The 12636-nt window shown below is 28.8% G+C and overlaps 1 protein-coding gene across 2 annotated transcripts in view; it reads right to left on the bottom strand.

Annotated features, from left to right (window-relative positions):
• The window catches only part of LOC107163787 (uncharacterized), a 35690-nt gene extending 23477 nt beyond the window's left edge, over window positions 1–12213 (bottom strand). Inside the window, exon 1 of one of the 2 annotated variants that reach the window (XM_089219205.1) lies at window positions 11636–12213. In XM_089219205.1, the coding sequence (XP_089075331.1) occupies window positions 11636–11665 (30 nt within the window). In that variant the 5' untranslated portion in view covers window positions 11666–12213. Of the gene's footprint in view, window positions 1–3848; window positions 4355–11635 lie in introns of those variants that run through there. The other variant, XM_089219203.1, reaches the window with a different exon arrangement.
• Between the last annotated feature and the right edge of the window lie 423 nt (window positions 12214–12636).

Below are 12636 nucleotides of genomic sequence, written 5' to 3' on the forward strand. Positions count from 1 at the left end.
GTATAAATATCATATTATAATATATAACATTACAAATACAGAGGAGGGAAAACAGGTAAAAGGAAATCTCTATAATTGGTCGAAAAAATTTTACACGCGTACCGTACAAAATACGCTACGCACCTCCAATAATGATATGTTAATTTAATTTTAATCATATAATTTAAATTTTAAACAAATTCTGCTAACTGACTGCTTAACATTATATTCATATATCGTGCTATAGTTATTCAAATAAAAACGATATGTACAAAGCTTATTTATGTGAATAGTCACACCCAACAAAATCAGCGGACATATGAAATGGCATATAAAATAAAACGACATTCCCTAAGTTTAATCCAATCGAGTTTAACGATCCGACCTCGTCCTCGATCTATGGTACAGTGAGACGAACTTAAATTGTCTGATCGTAGTGTTTTGTTATTATTTTTTAATTTGTTCTTAATTTAGTGCACCGAAGGAGACACCTACTGTTCCAGGTCGTCGATCACTAGTTGCTTCCAACCGAGACAGCTTTTGTTTACAATGGAGACAGACCACCGTGCAGGACGAAGGTCATTACTTGCGTAGGCTCTACCTATCATGCCAAAATGAAACACCCCACGGGTGCAACATTTCAAAAACAAAAGATTTGGTTTTAATTGTGTTTAACTCAATATAAAAATACAGTCAATCTAATTTACGAGACCAATTGCCGCGTCGTAGGAATAGTAATCACAAAAGTTCAGGTATATCACAGGTGCCTAATCAATTTAAATCGCATTATATAACGATTTATCATTTTTCTAAACTTAATATTTTTAAATTTTGTGATACGCTAAGTTTCTAAACTGTAATCAACCATGTTTCAGAAATCACGGTAATATATTCGCGTATGTAATAAATATAAATAAATAATTAGATAACTACTCTTATATAGTTGAGGAATTCAAACTAACGATTCAAATTGAATTAAATTTATAACTAATATAATTGTAAAATAATATCATAATGATATAATAAAAAACATAAAGCTCAATAATTAACTATCATTACCATTTCATGTGAATTATTGAATAAAAATATAAATTAGTTGAATGCAATTTAGAAATTATTTTTACTGCAAAATTACTTCGTGTTTATACTTCCGTTAAACTGCACCTATATAGCATGGACAGTATCACTATTACTAAACTTCCTCGAGGCTGAAATAAATTGATTGCTCATGTGTAAAACATGGTTTACTTAGATATTACGAACGTTTGAGGTGAAAGAGATGCTGTAATAGTAATATAATGCCTTGCTCATCAAAACGTAATTTTTTTGGTCTGACTAAGAATCATTATCTCACATGATTATGTCACACGATCATCATATGGCACAAAATTTATGCTTCGGATAATAATAATTATTATAATGACCATGAAAACAAATTGTAAAATCTAGTCTACTTATTTAAAAAAACTAAATATACGTATCTATTTAAACAGTATCTTTTAAATTAAATTACGGATCGTCAATTTTTTTCAGTAGTTAATAATATAATAATATCGTATAATAATATTAAGGTTTATTGATGGATCATAATTAATTACAGGTACATTATCCGTGTATAATCACTTCGGATACCAAAGTTCTATTCGTTCTGCTATTATTGTTTATAGAATTGTTTCAGACAACTTCTTTTTGGAAATTCTTTTCAAGTCAATTATGCAATATAATATATATTTATTTTACATAACGCATATTCAATAGAAGATGAACATTATAAAATTACGATTATTTAAGTATCAATTGGAAATTATTAGGTATTACAATTTTTACATGACTTAAAAATATTATTAGGTAGTCGAAAATATTTTCTAGCTTAATCGATTCTGATCAAGTTAAATAAATTATGATCCAGTTGGTCAAGTTATTTTATCTCAACAATCTACAACTCTAGCACGTGTTCAATTATGTAATAATAAATTCCTACGACTGTTTTTATTTCTCATTTTTACATTGAAACTGATCAGAAAAGGCACTACCTATATTACACGGAACAATAAAATAAAGTAATTAGAGAATGATCACATGTAGTATATTTTTAATTAAAAATCTTTTTAATTATTGTACCTATATGAGTATGATAGATGTATGCTATAGTTATACAACCATTGAATTTGCCCGATTAAAATTAAAAATATATTTATTGATAGGTAGATTTATAATATTAGATCTAATACCAAAATCAATGAAAATAATAGATGTATACTTGTTATAACTATTGACTTTTCCGATAAACTATTCTGCCTTCTAAGTCACTATAGAAAGTTATAATTTTGTATTCATAGTTCATAACATACGATTTGTCTTGCAATTCACCGAGTGAGTACATTACAAACGAATAGGTACATCGTCATAATTTTGTTATGTTTTTTTTCACATGACGATTTACTTTTATGGTAACATTCTATTGTCATGCATCATGTGAAATGGTGAAAATATCGAGGTATGAGATGTTAAAATATTAAATGCTGGGGCCGTATGAAGATTTCTAGTAAGCAAATCTAATGGTACATATGTTATCACAGGTCATTAGCTTTACAAAATAATCATGTTGTTCAGATGGCAAGAAATTGAAAAGAAATCTTTGTAAACTTGGAAGAACAAATAGGTATCACTGATTTTTCACTTATGTAGGTATAGTTTAGTATCTTGTACCTATATATTTAATATTATAATATTATACTTGAATGTCACAACATTTAACTTATAATTTTGAATTATAATAATTATTATACAAATAACTCTTAGTAATTTCTATTGAAAAATTTAACGATTGTTTCACCAACAATTCATATACTGTTGACTATTAATTATATCAAATATAAGTACAATTTTAAAGTTATAACTTTACTTATGGTTATTTAAAAATGACGATTAACTTTTACTGGTTTAGTTTTTTTTTTTTTTTTAATATAACTATAACTTCTCCGTTTGAAATTATCCAGTAGGTACCAATCGGAATTTTTTTCAATAAGCAAACTATTATGACCTTATGAGTAGTATCTTAAACTAGTTTAAATATAAAATTATTTACCAATGAGTAATGATAATTATTCCAAACTGTTTGGTCTGGAAATTAGCAATGCACTATTTAGACAAAGTTATGTAAAAAAAAACAACCAAAAACTCAAGTTAATAAATTTATAGATAAATTTACTGAGTTCTAAAAATTATTCATCAACTTTTCCAAGCTCGCAATTAATATCGTACTCAAATAGAATAATTCTTAACAAAATAATTATCTTGGAATATTGTTATATTTGGTGTTTAAACATATATTTGAAAAATTTAAAATAATGGGAAATAATAACTTCTATTTACCTACGTAATAACTATAAGGTTAAAACCTGCTTTTTGCACTTCCAACTGTTTTTGTAGGACCGTTATAAGGTCACTAGATTAAATTTAAAAACATTTAAAATGCAATATTTTCCAATTTCGGGGCATTTTTATGTTGGATACCTAGATACCAAAAAAAAAAAATTGTATTTTATCCTTTAAAACTTTTTCGAGATTTATAGGTGTAATATATAGGTACTTAATTATTGGAAAATTAAATTTCGGGCGTATTAAGATTAAATGAGCTAACAAATTTTTTATTCTCAAATTCAAAGCACTGGCCACTCGAATATTTTATGGTGTAGTTGCGTAAAAATGAAGATTGAACTTTAAATATTGTATTAAATAAGAGTTATATTTTTATAACCTAATTTTAATGCATTTTCAGTGCATCAATAATTGAGTAAAGCTAGTTTTGACGATCATTTATTGTGTTAAGTACACGGTGGGGCTATCTTGCGCGCGTTTTCACTCACTTGGAACATGCAGTAGAACAAATACGTCAAGTGGGCGATTCTAGAAGAACGTGTGGAAGATTTCACATGGTCGGCTTGAGTCGAAAACATAATGGTTCCTGCAGTAACAACACCGCTATGACTATTGCGATCCCATTGGAAACAAATCGTGTAAAGTGCAGAGCAAGTACGATATACCACATTCACAGGTATAAAAATATTTCACTTGGCGGCAGAATTGCTTATAATAACCGACTGATGGCGATTTTATTATTATTACTATCGATGTATATTTTATAACAATGTCTAATATTTTATCGAAATATAAAATATGACGTGTTATTATTATAGTCGGTCGCGTGTGACTTACTGGCCCGCGGACAGAGAAAAGTGAAGTAAAATAGGTAACAAATTCGCGATCGGAGAGTTGAACGACGAGACACGGGTCTGACGGCGGCGGCGACGTGCGCGGGTGACGTCGTCGCGCGTACCAATATTATACTATACGGTTGTCGCGTGACGAATGAAAGCCGCAAACTCGCTGCGGCGGACCACCACACGCGGAACCGGTCCCCGCAGACTCGATCGCCCGTTCCCTCTACACGTCGTCGTCGTCCTGCAGCTACCGCCGCCGCGACGATGGAAATCGAAAGCGGAACTTCTGACGGCCGATCGCATCGCTATATTATTTTATAGCAATAACACGTATTATAATAATATCATAACCAGCGCCGGGGTATCCTGCACGACGTGTAACATGTCCGCGGTGTCGGTGACGATTTATTATTCACAGCAAAATGACATGCCAAATGGTATTTAGAAGTATAGGCACCTACTTTAGTGATCTCTACAACAGAATCTTTAAGCGATAGGATGTACGTCGTGTAATCATTCAAACGCATTGCTCCGTGCATAAAATATGTTAAATGTAATTTGATTTACCTGAAAAATATCCTTAAAAATACCTTAAAAAAATTTGGAGTCACTGTAACAACTGAAAAAAAGGCGTATCTAAATGTGTATTAGAAAAGCTAAATGTAAATAAAGTTACGATTGTTCGTCGTTACAGTGACGATGTGGTAACGATAACTATTAGTATCTGACATATATAAACCTGAGTTATACCTTATACCAGCGAGGTGCCTACCTAGTTATTATTGATATTTCACACATTTGATGCGAATCCGATTCGCCTTTCCCTCGTGATCATTTCGTTGCTCGTTACTCGTGTCCGGGTCACGTGCAGCTTAGAGATGTACACCGAAGTGCCTTTTGTAATAAAGTATACTATATCAATTAATTATCATGTATGCCAGCTATTCTCTATCTATTTGATGCCATGGCCTGGTATAATATCACCAAGATGTTTGGCAATCCTTTGAATATGACAAAATTAAACAATGTTTATTCATTAATGGACCTAAAAAGAATCTGTGGCCCTCCATTTTGAAAATCACTAATGTACTATGTATACGTTTCAATGCAATTAAAAAAATAAATAAATTTATTGACATACAGTCAATTTCATTCGCATAATTTATTTGATCAATATACAACAAAATAAAGTAGTTTAAAAGTTACCAATTAAACTGGGTAACGGAGAGTTGAATTAAATTATCTCGTTAATCGTTATGTGTATTGAGTTATGCAAATTGTACAATTAATCCGATTCGATAAGTAACTTGTTCCGATAGGAATTTACATTGAGATGTATTTCATTAAATTGTCGATGACCTACCGTAGTGTCATGGAAATTTCAAATTCGGGATTTCCGTTGATTATTATGGTGTAACCAACTATGTCGTTGGTATAGTCACTGGTCGCTATATAACCAATATACCGTCATCGTCAAACACGGGCATCGCCGTTGCCTTATTGAGGTCATACGGACCGCGGTATTTACCATTTTACCACAATCCGTAAAAAACAAACAGTGGTTTCCTTTTACACGATATATTCTCCGCGGAAGTACTAAGAGAGATTATCTAATGTTACGCGATTATCCGGTCATCGTTAAACTGTTGTCCATAAATAACGTCGATGAAATAAACGATTTTGAAAAGTAATTTTTCTTACGGACGGGACGCAATAAATACGAACAGTTTGATCTGCAGATAATAATCACGATGAATGATAACTTCATTATATATTATATTGACCGTTTCGAATGTCATAAATTATATCGTTTCTACTCGACTTGCAAAACTCATAATGTATTTACAAAATAATATATAATAATAATTACAGTAATATTATAAATATCAGAATCACGTCTATAGTATACATTCCTCAGAGCGTAATTATGCGTTTACTCCCACACAATTTTAAGTCTAATTATTATTCGCTTAATTTTGAATTTACTTAAACAATATAATTAGAGTTTAAGAAACATATTAATATACCAAATGAGTCAAATATTATTATTTTAATACAAGCACGTATGTAATACTCCTAAAAATAAATTTAGATTCATAGTGCGGAGATGCGATCTAATAAAATTAGAAACACATATTGAGAGTAGGTATATACGATTTAAATACGCCGTTAAACAATAATATTTATAACTCATCAGTCATTATATATCATACAGAATAAATAAACAGTTAATAAGTCTTAAGCAATCGAAAATACCTTATACCAATATCTAAAACTAGTTTAAAATAAATCTCGTTTTATAATAGTTCTTTTTGCCTTTTGAATTATTATACGGTCGTGTGTGTCGAATTTCATTACTAAACTGTCACATTTTGTCAATACATGTTTTTGACAAAAATTATTCTTAAATCTGTTTAGTTGTTAGGTGTCTACCTATTTAGTAACAAATTATTTAAGAAAATAAAAAAAAATAAAACCGTAATCAATTTAAAAATAACACGGATCAAATCTATTGTTTCAAACAATATAATGTAAGTAATCAGTGATAACTGTTCTACTTTTGATACCTGTGAATTATCATAATCAATATATTATGATATTTATATGTTAAGAAATGTATTGAAATTTATATGCCTACATATTAAGTATTAGTTACACTAAAATTTTGTATGAAACGAGCATTTCTTAACAGTTTGATCAATTTGGAATTCTGTACCTATAATGAGTCCAGTATAGTTTATAGTTAATATTTTGATTATTTATAAGTTTAATCATTTTTAAAATGTATGATATATTTATTACATAATAATGAATAGGTAGCAAGAACAATTTACATGATGAAAATTCTTTTAAATATAACAACAAAGTATAAAAACATATTCTATACCTATAAATCAGATTTTAATATGGATGTTTTCGTTTATGTAGGAAGTAGCCTTAAGTAAAAAAACCCATGGGTAGGTTATTGAAGGAAATGGGAATTCTCGTATTCTTAGGTATACAAATTATAATAAATTATATACATAAATAAAATTTTTATTGTTTAACCTTTGTTTTAGCTAAGTTTAATTTACAGTTAATATTTCGATACTATCTAATGTTTCATATTATCTAAATTAATTTCATATCATTAAGGAAAAGCAGTAGTCATTTTAATTTGAAATTCATATTTTCCTATCTAATTGTCTTATATTGAGGCTTATATTATAAACATAAATATACCTTCTTGTTCAAACTATTGTCCTTGTGCAGGGATTACACAATCGCAACGCACCTAACATGCGTTGTTTATATGCATTGTTGCAACTCATTACTCATTTCAGTTACATATATAATAGGTAGTACCTACTACCTATCATTACATTATCATATATACGAACATTAAATTGTATCAATGTCAATGTTAAATTATCACTTAGTGTCAAAAAGTGGGATTCGTTTAGTAAACATGTAGGATGATAATCCGGAGGCGGATTCGCGAAGTAGGATGCAAAATAATAAATGCTCTTAATTCATGTCGACCTTGTATCTTGAAAAAAAAACAGATTAAAATTTTTTTATCGTAAGTGTGTAGACACAATTTTTTCGATACAACGTTAATATTATCCTAGAAAGACCTGTGTTCAAGACGATCTCATTGAACATGTATCTTACAAGAACAAACAGAATAATAATAATGAGCTTAAAAATTGTGTTCGTGGGATGATAAATAACTGTATGGTAAATATATTAGTTATGCTACTATATACCTACTACCTAATAATGAGAAAATCCTTGAAATATTATCATTCAGAAACTTTATTGAATCAAAATGTTCACAAAATACATTTTTCGAATATATAACATAGGATTCCCAAATTAGGGGACGTTTCAAGGATATTTCATACAATAACAAAAACTATGACCAACGCTATTGAAAGCTTAAATTAAAAAAAAAAAAATATTAATATTTAATGCTCATAAGTACTTCCATTTATACTTGTACTTCAATGTATGTGTGTAAATGAGTAATGTACTTTGAGTAGGCATATACATTTAATTAAACAATGAACCTATAGAACATATAGTATATGTTAACTTTAAGCTTTTAGTTGAAAATCAGAAATTAATGTCATAATGTAAAAACTATTAAAAAATGAACTAAAAAAACTCTAAATCCCAACACCCTAGAAGCTGGTTACACTCAGACCGGACGCAGACACTACCTACCAAATCTTAATATTATTAACAAAATATAAATTATTGGATATAATTTAAAATAATATAATTAAGATTTTTTTATACATTAGGAAAAAAACTATAATTAATTAAATAATTAACAGCTATTGGCCCATATATCCGTTGTTCCTTAGATTTATAATTAAAAGAAAAAAACAACTATTACATTTTTCTGTTATATATTTTAAATTAGAGCTGGACGATAAAACATATCCAAGTCCACAGCTAATCAACGTAGAAAAATTAATTAATTATTTAAAACTAATTAAACTATACCAACTAATTTAATCTAGATATATTTCAATCTATTTTTTATACTATTATTATTGTTATGTATATATTATTGTTAATGCTACATACTTATGTAAAAAAATATTAATGTTTATAGCCAATAACCTTTGTTGTTGAGGCTTAATTAAAATAATAATAAAAAAAAAAACATTTATGGTATTAAGAACTTTAGAAATGTAGCAATATATTATGATAAATAATCAATAAAATGTTTCAGTGAAAGTGAACCTTCGGGCCTGCGTGTTTTAAATGTTTATAGGGCTCATACGTATTTGTATATTGTTTCAGTTAGTAGATCGTGGTGGACACCGTAGTTCCAAGGACTTTTGTTTGTATAACAAACTATCAAGCATCATTAGATCTAAATCCAACAAATAATATTAATATAAATGTACAATTTATGTTCTATGAATAAATGTGCTGCATTATTCAACTCCAGCACTATAACTATCAAAAAGCTAATAGCAAAAATGCGCAAAGAAATTTATACAAATAAAAAAAACAAAAGAAATTTAGTACAACAATTTAAATCTTTGTTTCAAAATCTTAGATTATTAACATTCCAAGAATATTTCAGTTGTGAATTCATACGCAAACAATAAGCCGATTGTTTTAAATTATTATAAGCTATATATTACAATTATGTGGTCGACGATCGTCCGAGTATTATTTGATAATCAATAAACCAGCTTCATTACTTTTAAAATCAGAAACATGAATTATTTTTAATTAAGTATTCTAATAACTGATATATGCCTTTTTTTCATTGTTAATTTATTTCGAAATTCTCGCAAAAGCCTAAAGCTGCAAATTAATTAATGCTCAACATTTCTAATTTACCCGATGGACATAAGTAACTAATTTATATAAGTAGTATACAAATAATGTAATTTAATCTTCTTTCTAAGTCAATATTTAAAAGTATATTCCGTTATTTAAATGTCTTAAATAATGTAGATGTAGAAATTTTGTTTGTGATAATTGGTTGGTACTATACAAACATTTTAAGAAATATTATTATAATATTGATATAATTTGACCAATCAAATATAAACTATTATAAAATAATACAATTTATTAAGAAGTTTTTAGAAATTACTTCAATTTAGTGATGTTTTAACTAAACTTTTATACTAAAATGTGTATAAAATTATTCATCAATGTTTTTCATATTTAATTATATTTATATTATATTTAGCTATATTTAGCATGTTTAATGAATATGACGTATAATATTACAATTATTGAAAAACATTGTTCATAATTTGTGAGTGATAACTAAAAAATTAACATCAAGTCAGATTTACGACTCAGATGGTTCATTTAAATTAATAGCCATACATATTTTTTCTTAAAGTATATAGTTGTTTGTAGTACAATAGTATATAAATATAGTACAGACATGCCTAGGTGATATTATATTCATTAAATGCACATATATCTATTATGTTTCAGATGAATTACAAAGTATCAAGGCCCAACATAGAAAAACTTATAAAAATACAATTTTATTTATACTCATATGTTCGATGTACCTATACTAACGAGATATAAATATAATATGCATTATCGTGCATTTAAGATGTAACACATTTAATTATCAACAAAATTATCTTCCCATAATTGCATAATATACATTTTATTATTAATAATATGTATAATAGTAAGTGTTGGTAATAAAATCCTGTGAAATGTGTACGTAACAGTAGTAGAACGTGTTCTTCATTCTACCACCTATTATATGTAGGTGACAAATATCAATTTCAATAATGGATATAAATATTACGTGCTTCATAAATTAGACTAGGTAATACCTGAGACAAAATACTGGTTTTTATTATACCATAAAAACAAAAAAAAAAAAAAAAAATTGTATATAGGTACCTATATATAGTTAAAAAAAATCTAAATATATAATACAAAATACTATAGCTTATAATATGAAGTATGCGTATAAAATATAATTACTATATTAATTATATGCATACTGAATAGTATAATATATAATAAAGTATATAACTTATTACACTATATGTAGATAAATGCCAACATTTTTTTTGGATTTTAAAGATTTAGTAGGTTTAAAAAAAAATAATCAATAACTTTGTATTAAGTTGAAAATTGCTTTTTTATAACTGTGACCAGGTTTGTTTTAACAGGGAGAATCGTAAATATTTTATTATTTCAGTACAGTATAAGTCAGAGGTATTTAAACTGTGCATCGCAGCTCCTAGGGGCGTTGCGAAGATTGGCAAAAGGAGCCATGTTTATAGCATTAGAAACCAACAATAATGAAGGTCTTGTATGGTTTATTAATATTAATATTACATTTTATAATCATTATGGAAACGATAACGAAACATATCATGCGAGCTTTTGAAGTTTTATTTATAATACTAGTCACTTTTATTATCACCAATATCAGTTATATTGTATTAATTTTTTCATAATAATTTGGGAACCGTTTAAAATATTATGATATTATGAACATACAGCGAAGCTGCGGGATGAACGAGTTTGAATACCTCTAGTATAGCCAGTATAATTAATAATTCACTTTAACAAACTTGGAAGATAAATAAGAACTAGGAAAATACAAATCAAATAATTAATGTAAGAAATAATGAGTTCCTCATATAAAATTAAATCAATAAAATGTTTTTTTTTTAAATTGATTGAACAAGTTTTAAGTGCACGTGGCACAAGGTAATTATCCTATAATTCTAGTAAAAAAGCCAACCAACAATTAATTTAATTCGTCCTATACATAATACTTAACCTTACTAATTTAAGTTATAACAAGTAAGGTTCCACTTTTTTTTTTATTATTCTTTTTTGTTTTTGCTCTTTTTCTAATGTTTACTAATAATGAAAATGAAATGATGATTTTCACCATTAAGAATAAAAATAAAATTTTTACTTACGATTACGATGACGTACAATCCAAAATCCATTTCAATGTAGACTATATTTTCAATAGTAATCACAACAAAAACAATAATATAATATAATGATACAACTGACGATGACGATAATATTACACGCAACTTATTAGCGGTGACACAAACTTTAACAACACGCTATATTGGCACAATATTGGTGATTTTTACCACAAAAACGACAATACATGGACGACATGGGTGTACGCGACGCGACCAGCCTGGACTGTATGATGTCCAGGTGTGTGACGGTGTGTGCCATTTCGGACCAGCCGCTGTGGTCGTCGCGTGCCCACTCGAGGTATCTGCCCACGCAGGGGCACGCCCGGTTCGCGAATGTCCAACACTCGCGGTAAGTCTAGATAATAAATAGGAATAAAAATTGTTTTTGTTTTTTATTGTCTGGAAGCTGTTATTGTTGTATAACACCCGATAATGCCGTCGCCGCCACCGTTCCCGATTTATTATCTTGACCCCTATTCGCGTATATAATAATAATGTATGTCTAGTCGATAATACCAGTTAAATATAATATATAATGGCTATAAAATATAAATATATAATGTCATATATAAACATATTAAAGTAACAGCTTCGACTGAGAGATAAAGATTGAGAGAAAGAGAGAGTGAGTGAGCGAGAGAGTAAAGAGACATGAACGCCAGCACCGACGACAATGGTCCGCGCGCGACTTGACCCGGGGCAACACGTTTATATTTCGTATATTATAAACACGACTACGGCCGACGAGAATTTGATGAAACGGATACAAGCTACAAGAACGACTGCACGAGGAAACAGCGAACACAGCGATGACGTAACGGCCATGTTACATATTATTATTATTACCGCCACCGCCACTGACCATTCGACAAAACTTATACACAGTTATCGTTTTATTTGATTGATACGGTAGGGGGAGTGGAGAGGAGAGAGTGTGAGAAAGTGGTAAGAGGGAAGTGAGTGCCTATATAGATATTTCTATT

This window comes from Diuraphis noxia, unplaced genomic scaffold (genome assembly GCF_037042655.1).
Source record: "Diuraphis noxia isolate RWA-SAM2 unplaced genomic scaffold, SU_Dnox_SAM2 contig0002, whole genome shotgun sequence".
In the NCBI taxonomy this organism is placed as follows: domain Eukaryota; kingdom Metazoa; phylum Arthropoda; class Insecta; order Hemiptera; family Aphididae; genus Diuraphis; species Diuraphis noxia.